A 24,406-nucleotide genomic window follows, 5' to 3' on the forward strand; every position below is an offset into this window, starting at 1 on the left:
CGCGCACGTTTATTCGACGCTCGGTGAGTACTATGCCCTGTTTTTTCGGTCAGTTCCTGTCACCTCCCTGGCCTGCCAACTGATTGCGGCCTTCCCTCTCCCTGTGTTTTCAGTTAGCCACACATAGCCTGCGAATGTCCCTCTGTGACACTCTGCCTGGTTATTAGCACTAATGGGACAGGGACTTCCACGATTTTCGTTGCCACCAGGGCCCCTGTCGATTCAGGTCCTTCGATTTCCTCTGTACCCTCGCACAGTCGATGCCCCCATCGGTACCCCCACCCCCCTTCAGACCTTCCTGGATTCTTAGATGCCATCGGTACGCCTCCCTCGCGGTACTCTGCCATCGTCCCTGCATCGTTTCTATCAGTGCCATCCATGTTTTTCATCCATGGCACTGATTTTTTTCCTTGGGTTTCATCGGTGCCCGAATGGATGCCATCGATGTACACCTTGTCTCGTCTCTGCCATCCATGCTCGGGTCGATGCCATAGTCCCCAGGGCATTCCCATCGATGCCATCCTTTATTTATGGATGCCATTGATGCCCAGGACTTTTCCATCAATTCCCAGGACCTTCCATTGATGGACAATCGATGCCAAGTCTAATTCCATCCATGGACATCGATGCCAGATCATTTCCATGGCTGGGCATCAATGCCAGGTCGTTTCCATGGATGCCATGGACGCCATTGGTGTCAGTCGATGCCCTCGAAGTTCCTATCGATGCGGTCATCAACTCAGTCAATGCCGATTTCATTTTTTCCGATACCAACTATGTTTTTTTCGATTATTCGATGTCACATCGTTCCCATAGATAACTACACCGATGCCGTCAGTGCTCAGTCACTGTCATTACTCTGGCCGAGTCATCGATGTTTTTTCATATATATTTTTGACGATACCTTTGAGGCCGCTTCGGCCGCCATAGACACCGTCAACACCGACATAGCACCGCCACGTAATGCCTTCGCCTAAACACAGTGCTCCATGCTTTGGGTTCTTATTAAAGCCCGTATTAGCCTAAGACACTACATAGTGCCAGGAGCAGTGCAGGCAAGCTGACAGTCAGTCATCAGTCACCATCCAAGACAGCGAGGGCATCCATCTCGGCGCTGGGGAAAGACTGGGCCAAGCACTGTGGCATGCATCATCACAGTGACCGCCACAGACGCCATCCAGCATATCGGTGCTATCCTTCTCGCTGCTGGACAATGCGCGGGCCGAGCAACATCACCACTGCCGTCGGCAGTGTTCCGCACAGTTTTGGCACTCCTTAGTGCTCCAGAAACACCAGAATTAGTTCCGAAGAATTCTGCACTGGCGTCACGAGACATCAAGCTGCTGCGATGAGGGCCGGGTTCACGAGCTCATTAATCTGCTCCCCTGTTCCCGAGGCGTGCCCCACAGACATCAGTGGGGGATTGTGGCCCTCCACAAAATACTACCGTGGTTGCGCCAGCCACGCTCAGCCTGTCTCCTCTATACCTGCGCCACCATACCAGGCATCAGAGTTGAGACGGGCGTCTACTCCCTCGATGAATCCTGGAATCCATGGAGCCAGCAATCTTCACCGGCTCATCCTTCGGCGATCTACGTCGGATGGTAAGTACCCGCTTCTGTGGCATTCCCATTGAGATCTGTTCTCTAATTCGAGCCACATGGTTCGAAAGGTTCTAGGTCATGTAGCTTCCAAGAACCGTAATAGTGTCACATATCGCTATGTCAGCCACAATACCAAGAGAAACCTCTCTGTCATATCTTTGGGATTGCATCAGGGCTTCCTCCCATTTTCAGCAACGAGGCTCTGAACTGATTAATGCTCTGGCTTCTGGTTCCTGCTTCAGAACCAAAGCTCCAGGTGCATTCGCTGATCTGCTAAACACGAGATCCAGCAAATACTGTCTCAAGTGCAAGTCCACCTCGAAGCCTGACGACAGGTCTCTGTGTCTCCTTGTACAGCACACAGACATGTGGGTAAAACCTTACCGCTCATGCCCCTGTGGGAGGTTACATGATATCCAGATTACATCAGACCCTCTAGTTGGACACCCTCCTGGCCTCCCAACTGGCTGGATATCAGAACGGCCACCTCACCTTGTACCAAACTTCCTGGTACACTCCCCCAGATGCTACAAAGCGCAGAAGGGGGAAGGGGGGGTTTGGGGAGTTTTAATTACACTATTCTTTCAACAGAAAGTAGTTACTCTCCGCCCATCCTGGACCTCAGAAATACCAACTTCCTTCAGAAGGCTCAGGTAAAATGGTATCTCTTGTTACCATGCTTCCATATCGCAGTAAGTACATTACCTCTAATCTTTCTATGTGCTTCATGGTGAGTCAACAATATTACAATACCACGCTCTGCCGGTTGCACCAGCTTCGGCAGCTGGGGTATTCATTGAATCACTATCGGTGAATGCTGTTTCTCTGCGGAGTGCAACATCATTCACGCTTTTCCTTGCATGGACAGCTGCATAACCACAGTCACTCCACGCAAGGAGCTCTAACTTCTTCATGACTCACTATACATTACTAACTGGGATTACTGTCACTTCCATAAATCCTGTCCAGCATACGCGCAGACATTCTAATAAATTCTTACATGTTCCTGAGCGCATTTTTCCATAACCTCAGCCCCTCAATTCTTCATTGTCGGGCCATGGGTTTTTTTTCACTATGCACTTTCCTCATGGATTCAATGAAATTCCATTATCAGTGGGTCTAAGCTGTTCAACTGCTTTCATCCCTCATCCATATTGCAGATCTAGAACCAAAATCTAGTCTGATTCTGCTCATGCTTGCATTTACTCAGGGTTGTAAAGTTTGACGTAAAAGCTTCTCAACCCAATATGCATCTGCTCCACTCCACACACAGTTCCACATGAACTTCCTGGAGCTTGTAGCCATGCGTTATACCCTTATGCCTTCCAATACTGCCTCTGCAACAAATCTTTGTGCATACAGACAGCATAGGGACAATGTGTTTTCCAACACAAGCACGCACAAACCTCTTAGCTGCTCTGCAAGGAAACTGCGCAGCTCTACCCTTGGCCCTTGCTCACTCCATGTATCCTCGGGCCACTTATCTAAGAGCTTTACTGAACGCACTAGCAGACCACCTCCATGTAGGTTTCCATCCTCTCGAATGGTCTCGGACTACATGTGTAGCGGGAAAGATCTTCTAACGCTGAGGTCAACTGAACTTGCCTTCTGCGTCCAAATCGAACCATACGGTGCACAGATTCAACTCCCTACACATGGTTCCAATGCGTTCCCATAGACGCCTTTCTTCCATCTAGGGCCTCTTAAATGTGTCTCTTCTGCTGCCTCTCATAGTCAGCACTCTTCTAATGTTGAACCGGGACGGGGTTCACTGTTCCTCAGACCCACGTCCTGGCCAAGACCAGTCTGCTTCCCATACTTCTCAATTTATCACACCAGTAACCAATTCGCCTTCTCACAAGTCAGTCTCAAATTGTAGACTCACTGATATTCTCAGGTACTGGTAGCGTCACAAAACCTTCCACAAATAAATCCTACCATTCAACATGGCATGATTTACCACATGATGCATACAAAAGGGTATTACCCTTTTTCTTTTTCTACACCACTCTTTTCTCTTGCTCCCTTGGATTCTGCTCCCAAGACATCCTCCACATAGGTACACCTCTGTTCCAATAGGTATATTGTTTGGGATTGGGGATACCCGATTAACGGTAAACACCACCTGAGTCAGCTTACCATGGATTATCCACTGATCAAGCCACCTCTATTTTCACTAGTCACGGAATGGACCCTATATCTTATCCTTATAAGTCCTTATGTTCTCCGTTCGAGACTTTCCATTCCTGTCATTTCACAGTATGACGTGGGAAATACTTTCCCTCATAAATGTCATTTCTGCCAACAGGGTCAGTGAGTTACACACTGTTACATACTCATCCGACCCCGCGTTCCTCCATGACCGAGTGGTTTTTACGCATTCAACTTCCTATCTTTCTTAAGGTAGACATTGCATCTCACCTTACTCAGGATATACTCTGCCCATTTTTTCGCAACACCTCTCTCTCCCCAGAGCAAGAGGGTTTTTTCCACTTCTTGGACAGTAATAGTGCACTTGCATTCTATCTCGATCGCACTACATTCCTTAGGAATTCCACCTAACTCTTTCTGTGGCAAGATTCAAGCTGCGAATTCCAGTGGGCAAACAGACCTATTCCTCCTAATTGACGGTCTGTATCTTTTTCCTACCAACAAGCAGGCATTTCACTACAACACTGTGTGTGTAACCACTCTCTGTTGCATCTGTCCCAGCCTTAATAGCTTCCCCTTGGCCGCTGCTGCTTGTACATATTTATCAGGCTGCAACCTGGAGTTCTCTCCATACCTTCGCAGCCATTATTGCTTAGATACGACTAGCAGGCATGCTCCATGTTTGGCCAGTCCCGTCTACTCTTATTCTTTTCGGTTTAACTACCCAACATTTATTTATTTATTTAAATTCTTTTAATATACCGATGCTCAAGACCGGGTCTTATCGTACCGGTTTACAATAAACTAGGGGGAAACCAGTTAACAGAGAAAGCAAAAAGTTACATTATAACAGGGAAAGTGGAACTAGGCTGTTAGAATTTGTTTTAACCTTTCTTTTCTCTAACTGGAGAGAAGGGCATAAGCAGGAGAGGGTGCTTACAATGTAAGAATTATGTACAAAATTTACATAGTGTATATGAATTAAACAAGTTATAAGTGCAATTAGTCGAGAAACGGTTCCTTTGAGTTGCGGAAATGGACGCACCCGTGGGGTATGTGACTGTGTGGGTGACCCTGAAGCTTTTTCAGGGGTATGCTTGGGCGAACAGCCAAGTTTTTAATTTTTTTCTGAACGTGAAATGGCAATGTTCCTGGCGGAGATCTGGCGGGAGGGAGTTCCAGTGATGCGGACCCGCAATTGATAGTGCTCGTTTTTCAATAGAGTTGTGAAGAACGGATTTTTTGGGGGGAACCTGGAGGGAATCTCTATATGCAGATCTGGTGGGTCTTGCCGAGGAGTATGGTTTGAGGGGTATGGTGAGTTGGAGCGAGGATTCTTGAAATAAGGTTTTGTGGATAATAGTAAGTATCTTGAAGAGAATTCTGTAGCGAATGGGTAGCCAGTGAAGTATTTTTAGAATCGGGGTGATGTGGTCCATGCGGCGGGAGTTTGTGAGGATCCTGGCTGCAGCGTTTTGCAGCATTTGAAGAGGTTTGGTAGAAGAGGCCGGGAGACCAAGTAACAGCGCATTACAATAGTCAATCTTTGAGAATAGTATGGCTTGAAGGACCGAACGGTAGTCGTGAAAGTGAAGGAGAAGTCTTAGCTGTTTTAATACCTGTAGTTTGTAAAAGCCTTCTTTGGTGGTGGTGTTGATGAATTTTTTAAAGTTCATTCTGGAGTCTAGGAAGGCTCCAAGGTCTCTCACTTGATTTACTAGGGGTGTGTTACTATTGATGGCTAGCATGTTATTATCATTAGGGGAAATGACTAGCAGTTCGGTTTTGGAGGTATTGAGAACGAGGCAGAGATTTGTGAGAAGGAGGTTGATGGCGTGGAGGCAGCTATTCCAGTAGTTTAGAGTGTCTGAGACGGGTTCCTTGATGGGGATTAGGATCTGCACGTCCGCATAGATGAAGTATGTGAGGTTGAGGTTATAGAGGAGTTGGCATAGGGGGAGAAGATATATGTTGAATAGGGTCGGTGAGAGCGAGGAACCCTGGGGAACTCCTTGTTTGGCAGCTACAGGGTGAGACTCTTTGTTGGTTATTTTTACTTTGTAGTATCTGTCGCTTAGAAAGGATTTTAACTAGAGGAGTGCAGCACCTGAGATACCTATTTCCATCAGACGGTTGATGAGGATTGTGTCGAACGCTGCTGAGATGTCTAGCAGAGCTAGAAGATATGATTGACCTTTGTCGAGACCCAACAGGATGTTGTCAGTTAATGAGAGTAGGAGAGTTTCTGTATTTCTGCGTTTCCTGAAACCGAATTGCGATGGATATAGGATGTCGTGGGATTCGAGGTAGTCTGTGAGTCTAGTGTTGACCAGTTTTTCCATTAGCTTGGCTATGAAAGGTAGGTTAGCGATAGGGTGAAAATTTGTGGGATTAGATGGGTCCAGGTTGGGTTTTTTTAGTAAAGGTTTCAGCGAGGCTGTTTTCAAAGCGTCTGGGACTGTTCCGTTTGTGAGTGAACAGTTTATGATGTCTGCCAAAGGTTTGGCGATGATGCTAGGAATTGTAAGAAGGAGTTTGGTCGGGATTTGGTCTATTGGGTGCGATGAGGGCTTCATTTTCTTGATAGATTCTATTTCCAGGGATGATGTGGTACCACGCCCCATCGACACGATGGGGCGTGGTTTTGGTCCGGTGGATGCTGGGAGTTGTGAATGGGGTTGTAGGATGTTAGCGGGGTAAGTAGATTTTTTATTTTGCTGTCGAAGAAGACTGCCAGCTCGGTGGATTTGTTTTGTGCTTCTTCTTCCGGGATGATAGGAGGAATAGGGGTGGTGAGTGTGGCAACATATGAGAAGAGTGTTTTTGGGTCGTATATGAAGCCGTGTATTTTTTTGGCGTAGAAGTCTCTCTTTGTACGAAGGATATTGGTCCTATAGTAGCTCATCGTGGTTTTGTAGGAGGCCCGTGCAGTATTAGTGGGGTTCTTCCGCCATTGTTGTTCTTTATGTTGAAGGTTTTGTTTAAGTGTTCTTAATTCTGATGAGAACCAGGGTTTATTGTTACGGGCAGGATCGATATTTTTTGATGTCAAGGGGCATATTTTATCAGCAGCTGCGTGGGTGATGGTTAACCAGGAGTTCATGGCGGTGTCCGCATTTGTGAGGTCCAGGTTAGTTAGTTCCTTGGTGAGCGTGTTGCTGAGTTTCCATGGAGCATGTTTTTCTAAATTGGATCGTGGATTTGGTGGTGATGTTGGTGGGTTTTTTCTTTATGGATATTTCCGTTTCTATAATTGAGTGATCTGACCAAGGGATGTGGGTGCAAGTCGGAGGAGCAGTGGTCGAGATCTGATCATTCGTAAATATTAAATCTAGTGTGTGTCCTGCTTTGTGCGTGGGTTTGTTAATAATTTGTTTAAAGCCCATGGCCATGAAGGATGAGAGGAGGGCTTCGCAGTTGGCTGAGGGAGATGGAGAGTCCACTTGAATGTTGAAGTCTCCTAGTAGGATCGCTGGTGAGTTGGTATTGATGTGTTTGGCTATAAGTTCTATGAGGGGTGATGAGTCGGAGTCTAGGAGCCCAGGCGGGGCATAGATGAGGCAGATTTGAGTTGATTGGATTTGAATAGTCCGATTTCAAGTTTAGTTGAGGTTTTAATTGCATGCTGGGTTAGTCTAAGTTCTTTTTTGGCAGCTAGCAATAATCCTCCCCCTCTTTTTTTTTTTTTTTTTTTGTTCTAGGGATGGAGAAAAAGTCGTAAATTTGTGTCTGTAATTGGTTGATTAGTGGGGTGTCCGTGTTTTTTAACAATGTTTCAGTTATAGCACACAGGTCCGGTTGGGTGTCCAGTAGGTAGTCGTTGAGCAAGTGAGATTTTTTTTTTTACAACATACTTCCAACAACCCGTTAAGGGTTTCAGGATGCCCCCGTTCCAAATTCCACCCCGTCATTGCGCCTTTTGTTTGTCGTGGGTGCATTTGGTGCACTCTCGAGCATCCTCAGCTCGGTACTCACCCATATGTGAGGACTACCGTCCTGTGAGAAAGCAAGTGTTGCTTACCTGTAACAGGTGTTCTTACAGGACAGCAGGATGTTAGTCCTCACGAAACCCACCCGCCACACCGCGGTGTTGGGTCTGTATACGTTTTTACGTTTCTCACAGGACAAGCAGGATGGTTGTCCTCACAAATGGGTGACATCGAGGATGGAGCCCACCACGGAAAACTTCTGTCAAAGTTTAACAGAACTTTGACTGGCTCCTACTGGGCATGCCCAGCACGGCACTGACCCTGCAGCCAGCAGGGGTCTCCCTTCAGTCTTCTTTTTTCCGCGCAGCAGTTGCCACGCGGTGAAAGGAGCTCTTAACCACGTTCCTGACAGGAATTCGGAATTGTTATATTCTGAAGAAAATTGCCCCTCAGGGGTCTCCCTTCGACAAATTTTTACATCTCGCGGAACTCCGGTAAGTTTTTTGCCGTTTTTGGCCGACTTACGTCGAGTTTGGCCCTTGAGGCCTGTCGACAGTCACCAATCCCGCGACTAAATTTTTGGCCCAGGGCCATGGCGTCGGGGTTTCGTCGATGTCCTGATTGTACCAGGACTATGTCAATCACAGACCCCCATAGGGTCTGTGTTTTGTGTTTAGGCAGCGAGCATGATGTCCTGACTTGCACCAAATGTGCCTTAATGACACCCAAAGGTCGCAAAGCCAGGATGGAGAAGATGGGGCTCCTCTTCCATGCTCGCACCCCAACGCCATCGATAGCATCGACGTCATCGGAACCGGCACCGTCGAAGTTGCATTATCATCGTCAACCCTCCGGTGACCGTCCACCATCGATGACTTCCCGGCCGTCGACTCCCGTCCCTTCCCCGGATGGGCGAGGGGATCGGAAGGAAAAACATCGCCATCGACGGCACAAGTCTCGGCCAGTCGAGGATCCAGAACCATCGACCTCCGTACAGACCGAGCCACCGACCAAAAAGCCTCGATCAGACCTGGCACCGTCCACGTCTCTTTCGCAGGCGCCGAGGAAACCCTCGCCCCCTCGGGGTGTGGGAGCCGTGATCCCACCGGTTACGGTGGTCCCTCCGGCTCAGCCTCAGCCTCCTTCTCCCGTCGAGCCGGGTCTTGTTACCCCTGGTCTCAGGGTAGAACTGGACCGGCTGGTCCAGGAGGCCATCGAAAAGGCGATGCAGAAGTTCCAACCTCCACCGGCACCGACTCCGGCACCGAGGAAGGAACCGACCACCGAGCCACTGGTGGAAGCACTAGCACCGCTACTGCACCGCATGGAAGCGCTTATGACAGCCCTTCCATCGGTGATTTCAGTAGCACCGACAACGCCACCGTCTCCGACAGGATTATCATCGGGGGGAGAAACACCGTTCGTAATTCCCCCTTCAGGGGTGGTCCCATCGGTGCCTTCTCATCCCTCGCCACCGATATATCCTTCGGCTCCACCGATTCCAAGGCCGGCACCGATTCCATCGACAGCACCGAAGCCCTCGATGCCATTTCCAGCTCCGCCTTCAGCACCGATGCCATCGAGATTATACTCGATACCCTCGGTGGTTCCTCTTAATATCTCGGACCCTCAACCAGGACCTTCCAAGGATTCAAGCCCCGCATGATCCCTATGATACCTGGGGTGATGATACCTCTTCTGACACGGATTTACCTTCACCACCGTCTCCTACAGAGAGTAGAAAGCGTTCTCCTCCTGAGGATCTCTCTTTCATTAATTTTGTGAAGGAGATGTCAGAGTTAGTCCCTTTTCAGCTACAATCTGAAAAAGATGACAGGCACCAGATGATGGAACTACTCCAATTTCTGGATGCTCCAAAAATCATCGCTTCCATCCCTATTCACCAGGTGTTTCTAGATCTTCTAAAGAAAAACTGGGAATCTCCTTCATCTGTCTCCCCAGTCAATAAGAAAGCTGACTCCACATATCTTGTCCAGTCAGCACCGGGGTTTCAAAAGCCTCAACTGGATCATCGCTCTGTCGTCGTTGAGTCAGCTCAAAAGAAAGCTAAGCGTCTAAAGCCACACTCTTCAACTCCACCTACCAAGGACAACAAATTCCTAGATAGTGTAGGAAGGAAGGTGTATCACGGAGCTATGTTAATTTCACGCATAGCTTCGTATCAGCTTTATATGACTCAATATAACAGAGCCATCCTAAAACAGCTGCAAGAATATGCGGGCACCTTGCCTGAGCAATATCAACCACAGCTTCAAGCCCTCCTTAACAAAGGGTTTGAGGCCGGGAAGCATGAAATTAGAACTGCATATGACATCTTCGATGCTTCCACAAAAGTTTCAGCCACAGCCATCTCAGCCAGACGTTGGGCTTGGCTAAAATCATCAGACCTTCGCCCAGAGGTCCAGGACCGGCTATCTGATTTACCCTGCCTAGGGGACAACTTGTTTGGAGAACAAATTCAGCAAATAGTAGCCGAATTAAAAGATCACCATGAGACGTTAAAACAACTCTCATCCACTCCTTCTGATGTGACCTCCAAACAACCATCCAAGAAAGACTCTAAAAAGTCGTTCTTTAGGCCACGTCGGTATTACCCTCCATCGGCTAAGCCTCGACCTGCACGGTCTTCCAACAGAGCTCAGCCACGCCAGCCTCGAAAGCAAAGGCCTACAGTAGCCCCACCCCCTGGGCCTACGGCGGGCCTTTGACTTCCCTGTAGGGGGCACTTGCCAAACCCCTCTTCCAGCCATCCCTGTGGGAGGTCGACTGTGCCACTTTTTAGACCGCTGGCTACAGATCACCTCAGATCAGTGGGTACTAGCAATTATAGCACAGGGTTACCACCTCAACTTCACTACTCTTCCTGCAGACTCCCCGCCTCTACAAGCATGGAGTCTGACCAGCCATTTGGCTCACTTACAACAAGAAGTATTCCTTCTTCTGCAATCAAACGCTATAGAACCCGTCCCTCCCTCTCAACAAGGAAAGGGATTCTACTCCAGGTACTTCCTGATACCAAAGAAATCAGGGGGCTTCGTCCCATCTTAGACCTTCGAGCCCTCAACGAGTACCTTCAAAAAGAAAAGTTCAAGATGGTAACCCTGGGCTCGCTTCTCCCTCTGCTGCGAAGAGGGGATTGGCTATGCTCTCTCGACCTCAAAGACGCTTATACCCACATTGCGATCACACAATCCCATCGCAAGTACCTGCGTTTTCTGGTGGGCCGAAACCATTACCAATATCGAGTACTACCTTTCGGCCTAGCATCTGCACCACGGGTATTTACCAAATGCCTCGTCATGGTAGCAGCATTCCTCAGGAAGGAAGGTGTCCACGTCTACCCCTACCTGGACGATTGGCTAATCAGGGCCTCCACCCAACAGATTGCTCAATCCTCCCTAAAATTGACAATTCAAACACTCCTTTCCTTAGGGTTTCTTGTCAATTACGAGAAATCTTGCTTAGTCCCATCTCAAACCTTATCCTTCATTGGGGCAGACTTGGACACCTTACAGGCAAAGGCTTACCTTCCTCATCAAAGGGTCCAGACTCTGATATCCCTAGCTCGCCAGCTCCAGTCTCAAAACACTGCCACGGCTCGCCAATTCCTCGTTCTCCTAGGACACATGGCATCCTCGGTTCAAGTCACTCCCATGTCCCGCCTAGCCATGAGAGTTACCGAATGGACTCTGCGACACCAATGGATTCAAGCTCTTCAGCCTCTGTCCTCCATTGTCACAGTTACGCAAGCGCTACGCCTGTCTTTAACCTGGTGGACGACTCAAGTCAACCTCCTTTCAGGGCTTACCTTTTCTTCCACCAGATCCCCAAGTCATCCTAACCACCGACGCTTCCCACATCGGTTGGGGGGCCCATGTGGACGATTTACAAACTCAAGGACTCTGGTCTCGAGAGGAAGCCGAACACCAGATAAATTTCTTGGAACTGCGAGCAATCCGCTACGCACTCAGAACATTCCAAGCTCACCTATCGAATCAGATAATCTTGATCCAGACAGACAACCAAGTGGCCATGTGGTACATAAACAAGCAGGGAGGCACAGGCTCCTTCCTTCTGTGTCAGGAAGCTGCACACATTTGGGCAGAAGCCCTCTCCCAATCCATGTACCTCAGGGCCACCTACCTGCCGGGAGTAGACAATGTATTGGCAGACCAGCTGAGCCGTGTCTTCCAACCACACGAGTGGTCACTCAATCCTCTGGTAGCGACCTCTCTGTTTCACAAGTGGGGTTATCCCCACATAGACCTCTTTGCGTCTCCCTAGAACCACAAAGTGGACAATTACTGCTCTCTCATTCGGAGCCAGCACTCTCGGCCGAGGGATGCCTTCTCCCTCAAGTGGTCAACCGGTCTGCTCTATGCATTCCCTCCACTTCCTCTTCTGTCGAGGACTCTCGTGAAGCTACGCCAGGACAGAGGAACCATGATCCTGATAGCACCGCACTGGCCACGCCAAGTGTGGTTTCCCATACTCCAGAATCTCTCCATCTGCAGGCACATTCCCTTGGGAAAGGACCCGCATCTACTCACTCAAAACGACAGATGCCTCCTCCATCCCAACCTCCAGGCCTTGTCCCTGACGGCATGGATGTTGAAAGGTTAGTCCTTCAACCTTTTAACCTTTCGGATTCGGTTTCTCGTGTCCTGATAGCTTCGCGAAAGCCCTCCACCAGAAGATCCTATTCATATAAATGGAAAAGGTACACATCATGGTGCACTTCTCAGTCCCTTGATCCCCTTTCCTGCCCAATCTCTAACTTTTTGGACTATTTATGGCACCTATCAGAATCAGGTCTCAAAACCTCTTCCATAAGGATGCATGTCAGTGCGGTAGCCGCCTTCCATAAAGGTATCGGGGGTGTCCCTATCTCAGTACAACCCCTAGTAACGCGCTTTCTTAAAGGCTTGCTCCATCTGAAGCCACCCTTACGTCCTCCGGCCCCATCTTGGGACCTTAATCTGGTTCTTGGTCGTCTAATGAAACCTCCTTTCGAACCTCTGCACTCCTGTGACTTGAAATATCTCACTTGGAAAGTGTTATTCCTTTTGGCTATCACTTCAACTCGCAGGGTTAGTGAATTGCAGGCCCTAGTTACCTATCCGCCTTACACTAAGCTCCTGCAGGACCGGGCGGTACTCCGCACTCACCCTAAATTTTTACCTAAGGTAGTTTCGGAGTTTCATATCAATCAATCCATCATCCTACCTATCTTTTTTCCCAGGCCCCATTCCAACTCCGGGGAACAGACTCTGCATACCTTAGACTGTAAACGAGCTCTAGCTTTTTATCTAGACCGTACAGTTTCTCACAGAAAGAGCACTCAATTATTCATCTCTTTCCATCCTAACAAGTTAGGACAACCTGTGGGTAAGCAGGCTCTTTCCTCCTGGTTGGCGGACTGCATTTCTTTTTGCTATCAGCAAGCTGGCATTCCTTTCCAAGACCGTTTTAAAGCACACTCTGTGAGGGCCATGGTGACTTCAGTAGCACACCTTTGATCTGTGCCGCTTCCTGACATCTGTAAAGCTGCAACCTGGAGTTCTCTCCATACCTTTGCAGCCCACTATTATTTGGACAAAGCTGGAAGACAGGACTCCATCTTCGGCCAATCTGTCTTGCGTAACCTTTTTCCAACATGATGTACCAACACCCTTCCACCTTCCCGGTAGGGTGCGGATGTCCGTTCCCAAATTACACCCCAGTTGTTGTGCCTGTTGCACGCCGTTGGGTGCCTTTGGTGCAAGTCAGGACATCCTCAGCTCGGTACTCACCCATTTGTGAGGACAACCATCCTGCTTGTCCTGTGAGAAAGCAAATGTTGCTTACCTGATGTAACAGGTGTTCTCACAGGACAGCAGGATGTTAGTCCTCACGAAACCCGCCCGCCACCCCGCGGTGTTGGGTTCGTTTTATTTTTACTTTTTCGGCACTGCCTGTAGCTTTGAAAATCAGACTGAAGGGGAGACCCCTGCTGGCTGCAGGGTCAGTGCCGTGCTGGGCATGCCCAGTAGGGGCCAGTCAAAGTTCTGTTAAACTTTGACAGAAGTTTTCCGTGGTGGGCTCCATTCTCGATGTCACCCATTTGTGAGGACTAACATCCTGCTGTCCTGTGAGAACACCTGTTACATCAGGTAAGCAACATTTGCTTTATTTTAGTTTCGCTTGCGCTTTTAGCTATAAGACAAGACTGAGGGAGACACCTGTGGCTCACAGGGATAATTGCAGGCTGAGCAAATTAAAACCTGGCAAGTGTGCCAGAGTCAGTCAAAGCTTTGTAGAAACTTTGACAGAAACGTTTTCCGTACAGGGCTCCATCCTGTGATGTCACCCATATGTGAGGACTAACATCCTGCTGTCCTGTGAGAGCACCTGTTACAGGGAAGTAACGCTTGCCTCCGTCCAGAGAACCAAACACTAGCCCACACCACCCAACTTCCACTCCAGAAAAAGACCAAGAAACCAGATTAACCCCTGCAACCAGCAACTCCCTTGGTGGAATTCAATCAAGACTGAGGGGCAAGCTTCCCTAAAGTCCCCATTGAACTCTCAACAATTGACCCCTGAATTTTCCTCTCTAACCTACCCAGGAGGTACACCAGGCACTCCACACATTATTGAACTCTTATACCACTACCCCTAGCCAGACCGTTAACATAACAATCCACCTTATTCTGCCTGAAAAAACGTTGCTCTCCCTTACCTGAACCTGCCATTCACGTCTTAAAATCCTCTTAGGCAAAAAACGTATCCACTCACCCTCCATATATATCCCCATGCAGCCCATTAACATCCGCTGTGAGACAAGGAGGGAAATTAATGAAAAGGAGCATTAAAAGAACAAGAAACACAAGGGGACTGCATGTTGTAAAACTTATAGGCCCATTCAGTGTCCCTGGTCTGAAATAGCAATGCCAAAAAAGGGGCTGATAAACTTCACATTTCCGAGTGAAAATGGTCATATTAGGCATCAAGGTCCCAGGATACCACAAAAAACAGAATCTGAAGAAGAGACGTTCAGTCATCTCCAGTACAACTGATCTAACTGTGCTCTGCAGGGAAAAATAGCATTTGGCTTAAGACAAACCACCTGCAACCACAGATTCTCACTTCATCCTGGCTGGCCCAGCTGAAGAGAAATTAAGGGAGAAAGCCAATCATTTATAGTTCTAGGACACAAAATAGGAATATTTCTTTGACCCCAAGGTCCCAATTAGTTCAATCTGTAGCCCAGGTGACTGAGCATTTCCGATTGAACAGATTTCCTTTTTACCCATTTAGATGGTATTAACAAATTGCTGTGCTTTCTCCATATCTTCAAACAGTTGAGCTTTTCCTTCGAACCAGACACGGAGTCATGCTGGATATATAGCAAGGTAAATTTTGTCTGTTTTTGTGCCAGGGTCGAGCACAACAGATTAAAGGCACAGAATTTTGTAGAAACTGTCAGGGAGTGGTCTTGAAAAAGTCTGATATGCAAATCCAACAACCCTTATCAGACAGCTAATTCTTGAAAGTTTCTTTGATTGTAGCAGTAAATATTTGAAATAAATGTCTAATATGCTATTCCATACTGTTTTTTTACCGTGCTTAGAGAAATCTGTTCATATGTTTACTTCCAGAGTCTGGCCAACCCATCTGTGGCAATGGTTTGGTAGAACAAGGAGAGCAATGTGATTGTGGCTACAGTGACCAGTGTAAAGATGATTGTTGTTATGATGCAAACCAGGCAGAAGATAAGAAATGCAAATTAAAACCTGGCAAATCTTGCAGGTATGGATTAATTTTTAGTTATAATGTTGTTCCTGTAGCTTAAAAGAAGGCAATAATGGATTCTTTGAATGCTGTGATATCTTTTAAATTAGTTTTATTTAATTTGATCGCATTTCTTCCATGAAATCAGTGATGGGCTACCATAAGAATTTAACCATAAGATACAACAAAATTGCTAACATACTCCTCAGGTTTCCCCCTGCAGCTACCCACATGCCCCCCTCTCCCAAGCCCAACCACCACCCCCCCCTCCCTTAACAACTCTCTCAACACCATTGACCTCACCTCCTCTAAGGAAATTGAGGCAATTCTCAAAAAATCCGAGCCTGCATCCCACCCATCTGACACTCTACCCACGAAAACGCTACTCTCCATCTCTACTACGATTGCTCAACCGCTGGCAGACATTATTAACTGCTCTCTGTCCACTGGCGTAATCCCAGATCCCCTCAAACATGCTGTAGTCAAACCCCTCCTTAAGAAGCCCTCCCTTGACCCCAAAGACCCCTCCAACTATCGTCCTATCTCCAATCTCCCCTTCATTGCAAAAATCATGGAGAAAGTAGTAAACACCCAGCTCATGGAGTACCTCGACAACAATAACATACTCCACTCCTCTGTTTGGCTTTCGCAAAAATCTAAGCACTGAGACCCTCCTTCTATCCCTCACAGATTTCCTTCTCACTGGCCTTGACAAAGGTCATAACTTCCTCATTGCTTTCCTAGACATTTCAGCAGCCTTCGATACGATAAGCCACGATCTCCTCATCTCCTGCCTTATCGACATCTGTGTTTCTGGTACCGCCCTCCTGTGGTTCAGATCCTACCTCACCAACAGACGCTTCTCCGTAAAACTTGGCCCTTCAGAATCCTCCCTCTTCACCCTTTCGCAAGGAGTACCCAAGGCTCCTCCCTATCCTCCACCCTATTTAACATATACCTTCTTCCCCTCTGCCAACATCTATCTGATCTCGGACTCAGATTCTACATCTACGCAGATGATGTCCAAATCATCTTACCCATCCATGAATCTCTAACTGCCACCCTCTCCTTCTGGGAGAAATGCCTAGCCTCAATTAACACCCTGCTCACCTCCCTTCAGCTCACCCTCAATTCTACTAAAACTGAGCTACTCCTCATCCATAATCAACAGACCACTATGCTGACCTCCTCTAATGACCCGTCACTCACCTCTCAGCTCACAACCTTCTGTACGAAACCTAGGCGTTCTCATTGACCCTCATCTGAACCTCAAGAGCCTCATAAACTCCATCATAAAAGGAGGTTTTTACAAGCTCATGGTCATAAAAAAGCTCAAGCCCCTACTCCATACTCATGATCTCAAAACTGTTATCCAAGCGACCCTAACTTCAAAGCTAGATTACTGCAACTCTTTGTACCTTGGCCTTCCCTTCTCCACCATCAGACCCCTCCAGATACTTCAAAATGCGACAGCCAGGATAATCAGTAATGCAGGTAAATCAGATCATATAACCCCCATCCTCAAAGACCTGCACTGGCTCCCTATCTCCTCCCGTATCCTGTTCAAAACCCTTACCCTCATTCATAAAGCTATCTACATTCATAACTCCCTATGGCTCAATGAACCACTCCAACCTGCTCAATCTGCCCGTCCCACCCGAACAAACTTCAAATGCATCCTACAAGTCCCGACACTTAAGCCAGTCTCTCATCAACAAGGACGCGTGCCCTCTCCATTGCGGGCCCCACCCTTTGGAACTCTCTTCCTCCCAACCTCCGTCTAGAGCAATGCCCTTTTAAATTCCGAAAATTGATAAAAACCTGGCTTTTCCACCAGGCTTTTCCGGACTAGAACCAGGCTTCCCTGAACTAATTCACCCCAGTTGACTATGGAATTTCATTCAGCCCCATTTGTAAATTTGTAAATCAAATAACCTTGTATAATCTACATACTCCCATTCTTGTTAACCATGTTACCTCTTTCATGCTTCTCTCCTTCAGTTAGTTTGTTCAGGTTCACAGTTTGGACCTTCTATCAGTTGTCCTTCCCCCTTCCCCTGTTAATTGTACTTTCCAACCTTTTGTTATTATGTGAACCGATATGATGTGTACTTTAATGTCGGTATAGAAAAGCTGTTAAATAAATAAAATAAAATAAGAATTATCCAAAGATGATGGTGATCATGAACATTCCAGACTATCTAGGTCTCTTCATATGCTTTGCAACTTGAGGAAAGGACCTGGATGATCCTTTTTTTTAATTTAAAATATTTGTAGCCCATGCCCTTCAAAGTTTGGGGCGGGGAACACAAAAGACCTATAAAATGTTAATCTGCAAACAATCGAAGACTCAACATATTTGGTTTTAAATAGGTAGTCAGAAAGGAAGGCAAACAGAAGTTTTTATGTTTGTATTTCCTAACCCACCAACCCCTAGCTCATCCTTTACTTTATAGGCAGTGTCACTTTCACATTTAAAAAAAAAAAAAAAAATATATATATATATATATATATATATATATATTTATATTTAAAAAAACCTTTTAACTGAGTCTCAAATTCCCAGCACCTTATCAAGAGTTTGATCATTCCCTTGTAGGTCACTACCAGATATATAGTAAATACACTAATATTTTTAAAGGACCCTAATTGTACGCATTTCTACTCCCATAGCAACCTAAAACTTAACTAGGAACTGAACAAATGTAAGATGAAGGTAGCAGTCCAGCAGCAAGAGGGGGGCCTCCCAGTGTTTTGCATTGAGTATTACATGTATGATTTTTTTACCCGCCGGTGAAAAATTGTATGTGTGCATCCGATGCAAAGAGCTCCTGTCTCTCAGAGAACAAGTCCTATCTCTGGAGGCTAGAGTAACAGACCTGGAGGAGCTGGGGCAGACAGAGAGGTATATAAATGAGATCTTCAGGGACGTAGTAGCCAAGTCCCAACTCCAGTCTGGCAGCCCTGGTGCTGCCTTGGAGAATAGGAAGATCCGAGAGCATCAACCTGGTGCAGCAGGAAATGATCTTGTAGCAAGTACCTTCTCTCCAAGTGGTGCATTGTTCTCTTGCACCAAGGATGTCTCCCAGGGCTACTGCCCGGGAGGGGAAGGGTTAGGTCGGCCGTCATAGTTGGTGATTTGATTATTAGGAATGCAGACAGCTGGGTGGCTGGTGGGTGTGAAAATCGCCTGGTAACATGCCTACCTGGTAGAAGATGGAACAGCATAAAGCACTATATCAGCAATTTAAAGAGAGAAATCATCTTGTTAGATTTCACCCAGGTTGAGGCTAGAATCCAACTTCATTTCAATGTGGCATTCTTAAAGGTTTAATTGAGACGCATCACCTAGATAGGATTTTACACAGTGTTAGGGAGGAGCTGGCTGTCATGGTACATGTGGACACCTACAACATAGGAAAATGTGGGAGGGAGATTCTGGAAGCCAAATTTAGGCTCTTAAGTAGAAAGCTGAAATCCAGGACCTCCAGAGAAGGGCAACCAAAATGATAAAGGGGATGGAACAGCTTCCCTATGAGGAAAGGCTGAAGAGGTTAGGGCTGTTCAGCTTGGAGAAGAGACGGCTGAGGGGGGATATGATAGAGGTCTTTAAGATCATGAGAGGTCTTGAACGAGTAGATGTGACTCGGTTATTTTCACTTTCGAATAATAGAAGGACTAGGGGGCATTCCATGAAGTTAGCAAGTAACACATTTAAGACTAATCGGAGAAAATTCTTTTTCACTCAACACACAATAAAGCTCTGGAATTTGTTGCCAGAGGATGTGGTTAGTGCAGTTAGTGTAGCTGGGTTCAAAAAAGGTTTGGATAAGTTCTTGGAGGAGAAGTCCATTAATGGCTATTAATCAATTTTACTTTGGGAATAGCCACTGCTATTAATTGCATCAGTAGCATGGGATCTTTTTAGTGTTTGGGTAATTGCCAGGTTCTTGTGGCCTGGTTTTGGCCTCTGTTGGAAACAGGATGCTGGGCTTGATGGACCCTTGGTCTGACCCAGCATGGCAATTTCTTATGTTCTTATTCTATGAAATGCTCCCTGTTCCAGGTGCAGGCCGAGCTCCAGAGTCTCAATGTGTGGATGAGACAGTGCAAGGAAGAGAGATGCAGTTTTTTAAGGAACTAGGGAAGGGGGAGTCTTTTCCGAAGGGATGGGCTCCACCTTAACCAGGGTGGAACTAGGCTGCTGGTGCTAACCTTTACAAAGGAGATAAAGCAGCTTTTAAACTAGAGCAAAGGGGAAAGCTGACAGTCGCACAGCAGCACATGGTTCGAAAGGTATCTTCAAAAGATACTAATGAAACATTAGTTAGAGCATCCCAACAGAGGTTCCAGTAATAAAAAATAAAATAAATACATTATATATATATATATATATATCTCACCTGAGCTATAAAGGATTCCAATTTATCCCTGTCAACTGAAAACCAGAATATAAATACAAACAAAAAAACACAATTTGAAGTGTTTGTATGCTAATGCCAGAAGTCTAAGAAGTAAGATTGGAGAATTAGTGTATAGCAGTAAATGACATAGATGTAACTAGCTTCTTAGAGACATGGTAGAAAAAGAATAACCAAAGGGATAGTGCTGTACTAGGGTACAAATTATATCGCAGTGGCAGGATGGCGCTTTATGTCTGGGATGGCATAGAATCCAACAGGATAAAGATCCTGCATGAGACTAAATGTACAATCAAAACGCTATGGCAAGAATCATAACAAATGTCCGTAAATCAGACCATATTACCCCCATTCTCCAAGACCTACACTGGCTTCCTATCCCCTCCCACATCCTCTATAAAAACCCTCACTATCATCCACAAAGCTATTTACTCCCACCACTCCAACTGGCTTGATCTACCCTTCACATCTGCACACCAGAATCTGCCCACCAGAACATCAATAAAGGAACTCTTCATGTGCCTTCTCTCAAAATAGCACACCTCTCTTCCACAAGGGAGCGTGCCTCACAATCGCAGGCCCATCACGGTGGAACTCCCTCCCCCCTAATCTCCGTCTCGAACTTGTCACCTCAAGTTCAGAAAGAAACTAAAAACATGGTTGTTTAAACAGGCCTTTCCCGATTAAGTTTCTCCCACACCTTCCTGTACCCAGAAATTGATTCCTTTTACCAGGCACCAGAAATTGATTCCTTTGCCATGTACTCTATTGTGATTATGCTTCCATTGTATATAAATCGAGCAATTATGACATTCCCCATCTAGATATGTTTTACATTTTCTCATGTTAATAATTAACTCATGTTTAAAAAATGTCTTTCCAGTTGCACTGTCCCTCTATCCTGACTTCTATATACCCCCGCCCCCGTTCTTATTATTTATTTATTTATTTATTTATTTAAAAACTTTTATATACCGGTATTAGTATGCATACATCATACCGGTTTACAATGTAACTTTAAAGGCAGAAATTACAATGAACAGGGAGGGCGAACAAGGAGGAGTATACAAAGAGCAGGAGGTGGAGGAATTAAAGCAATAAATAAAACTGCAACGGACTATTTACAGGAATATACAAGGCGTAGGCAAGATACTTGCGGAAGTCAGTGTACTTAATCAGGGTAGGCTTGTCGGAAGAGCCATGTTTTAAGTTTTTTTCTGAACTTGGCGTAACATGGCTCTAGCCTGAGAGTGGTAGGGAGGGCGTTCCATTGTTTAGGGCCTGTTACATGTATTTTCTAGCTTTTCTGTTATACTGTAAACTGGTATGATGTCCACACGAATGCCGGTATAAAAAAGCTTTTAAATAAATACATCTATATGGGTAGAAATCCCTTGTGTGGGGGAAGAGTATAGCGATAAGAGTAAACTACCATCCTCCTGACTAAAATAAGACCGTATCACAAAAAGGATATAGCTGCATTGGAGAAAATTTGTGCGTCCTTCACTGCACTAAGGGGCATGAAACAGCCGCCCTATGAAGAAAGGCTAAAAAAGTTACGGCTGTTCAGTTTGGAGAAGAGATGACTGAGGGGGGGGATATGATGTCTACAAATTTATGAAAGGACTTGAACAAGTTAATGTAAATTGGTTGTTTACCCTGTCAGATAATAGGACTAGGGGCGTACTCTATCAAGTTAGCAAGTAGCTCATTTAAAACCGAAGAAAATTCTTTTTCACTCAGCGCATAGTTAAGCTCTGGAATTCATTGCCAGAGGATGTGGTTACGGCAGTTAGTGTAACTGGGTTTTAAAAGGTTTGAATACGTTTCTAGAGGAAAAATCCATAAACTATTATGGTAATTAATAAGCAATATTTGTTTGATTTATCTAAATTAGGGTACTTGCCAGGTACTTGTGACTTGGATTGGCCACTGTTGTAAACAGGATACTGGGCTTGATGGACCATTGGTCTGACCCAATATGGCATATCTTATGTTTTTTATAAATTTAAAATGCTGTTTGTAAATGAAACCCTGTCTGATAAGACAGAGGGCCCTCTAGGATATATATTGCTAATCTAGTGCATCTTCAAATTGGTTTACTGATTGTGGAGGTCTTTGAAGGCTTTCATGAATAGATATGTCTTAAGAGCTTTTTAAAATTTGTTTTGGGTTGTCAATATTAGAGTTGCAGTGGAAATGAATTCCAGAGGCTAGGGCCGGCTATTGAGAGCTCTTTCTCTTATTGAGTTTAGTTGGGCATGTTGTGGGGAAGGTATGGCCAACAGATATTGGCTGGGGGTGTATAACCTTAGTCGGATTAATGAAGGGAAAGGTGACATGTAACAGATTATGAATCCTGGAAGCTAATTTATATTGAACATGCCACTATATTGTGAACCAATGTAGTGAAATCAAAACTGGGTTGATGAGGTCCTGTATGCTTATTCCAGTTAATATATGGGCTGCAGAATTTTGGATAATTTGAAGTGCTCGAACTGTATTCAGAGGTAAACCAATATAAAGAGAACTAAAGCAGTCAAGTGATGAAAAGATAAAATGACTGAAGTACTGTTCTAAAATCTACAGAGATCAGTAATGGTTTGAGATGGCAAAGAAATTTATTTCATGAATGAAATTTGTGTAATACCTGCGATATGCAGTTTCATGGAGAGTATAGGGTCAGTTAACACCCCTAGATTATGGACTTCTTGTAACATTCGGATTGTCTTATTCTCAAAAGAAAAGGTGTCAGGTGAGTGTATTTAACAGAGCAACCTAGTGTGATTAGTTCTGTCATTTTTAGCTTAATCTGTTGAACAATAGCCATATTTTAAGTGTGTGGCTGTAAGTAAGTTGAGGGGTTCCAGGGACCGGTCTGCTACAGGACACATCCAGTCCCCCTCCCACTTCACGATCCTAAGTTCAGGAAAAAGACAACATGTTTTCCTCAGATTTAGACTTTTATTTATCAGATTTGGCAGGATTTAGCATTAGAAGATAATTCCTGTCTCTAGCATCATGGCCACTAAGCACCAGTTTACCCTAAAGAAACGTCTGTGCCATAGGTGGTTTCAAAAATGCCATAAACCTTAGCCTGCTTAATATATTAATACTTATGGCTAACTTACTTACCCTGGTCCCAACTTCAGGAGATATCCCTCTGTTCACCTTTGAAGCAGATGTTGGCTGGAGGTCTAGAGAATTTGGGCAGGGGAGAAGGCTTCTTCCTGGATTTGGTACCAGCAGAGCTGGCGGGTGGTCCGGAAAGGAGACTTGCTTCTGGGTCTGGTACCTGCTGGGCTGTCTGGAGCTTTCTTTCGGCTCCTCACCGTCTGACTCCATGTCACTCTCTGACCCTAAGCAGGACATCTCCTCTCTCCGGTCTCTTTGGGTGATCCTGCCATGTATGCCAACTGTATTCTGGAGTCAGTGTTGTCTCCGTTTGAGTGTGTGTGTCCCCCCCCCCCCCCCCATATCCAAGGATGGTTGTTCTTCTAACCTTTGGAGTACCTTTGGCTGGTCTGTGACTCCTGCTTATGAGCTTAAGTGGCTGTATTGTCCCTCTGCCTTGGTTTTATTTACACAGGCTCTTACAAACAGGCAGATCTTGATAAATATCCTTCAGTGCTTGTTTATAGTCCTCATCTGGCCTAAGTTTCTTTTCTTTAGCTGTGACAGTGTTTATGGCCTGTAGAACACTGGTCTGCATAATTCTTTGGCTATTAAGATTCATATTTGGTGCTTTTCAGTGGTAAAACATGGGATGTCTCCCCACATGACAGTCATGAAAGCTCATGTACATTATCTTTCATGGGTTAGGCAGCAGTGCCAGTTGGGGTTTCATTATAGATCACCATTGGTCCATCTTTTCCTAGATCTCCCTGGATCTTTTTTCCTGTAGGTTGTTGAACTACTTTCGGGAAATTTCCTTGTTCCTTTCTTTCTTTGTGTGTTTTCCATTGCTTTTTATATTTGAGTTTCTCATTCACAGAATAAATATTTAGTTCTTTTTCTTAAACAGGGCTGATACAAGGGTATTAGGACTAGGCTAGTGGTGGGCAAACTACAGTCCACTGGCTAAATCCGGTCTATTAAGACATTTCATCTGGCCCACCTGTCTCTTGCAAAGCTGCATTGTGTGTGGCCCGCCTATGCTCTGACTTGCCTGCCTGAGTGGCTGATATCAAAGACCAAGTTGTCACCCTTGACATACTGTAATCAGGCAGATCAGAGCATCAGCACCATTTAATGATGTGCAAGTGGGGTTCCCACCCTTCAGCAAGGAGAGATCACATATGACAGTGCGCTGGCAGGGTTCCTACCACCCACCAGCAAGGAGAAGGAGAAATTGTGAGACATGCTACTGGAGTTCCCATCCCCCCCCTGCCAGTTTAGAGAGACTCTATGTGATGGCACACTGATGGGGTTCCTACCCCACAGCCAGTGAGGAAGAGATCCTGTACAGTGACGGGCTGACAGGATTCCCACCCCCTGACAGAGGGAA

The 24,406-nt window shown here is 45.9% G+C and overlaps 1 protein-coding gene across 4 annotated transcripts in view; it reads left to right on the top strand.

The window, feature by feature from the left end:
- Nucleotides 1-24,406, top strand: part of ADAM10 (ADAM metallopeptidase domain 10) — a 482,781-nt gene that overhangs the window by 407,779 nt on the left and 50,596 nt on the right. For all 4 annotated transcript variants that reach the window (XM_029574420.1, XM_029574421.1, XM_029574419.1 and 1 more), the window contains exon 11: nucleotides 15,346-15,496. In XM_029574420.1, the coding sequence (XP_029430280.1) occupies nucleotides 15,346-15,496 (151 nt within the window). The remainder of the gene's footprint in view (nucleotides 1-15,345; nucleotides 15,497-24,406) is intronic.

The sequence above is a fragment of the Rhinatrema bivittatum genome, chromosome 13, assembly GCF_901001135.1.
Source record: "Rhinatrema bivittatum chromosome 13, aRhiBiv1.1, whole genome shotgun sequence".
In the NCBI taxonomy this organism is placed as follows: domain Eukaryota; kingdom Metazoa; phylum Chordata; class Amphibia; order Gymnophiona; family Rhinatrematidae; genus Rhinatrema; species Rhinatrema bivittatum.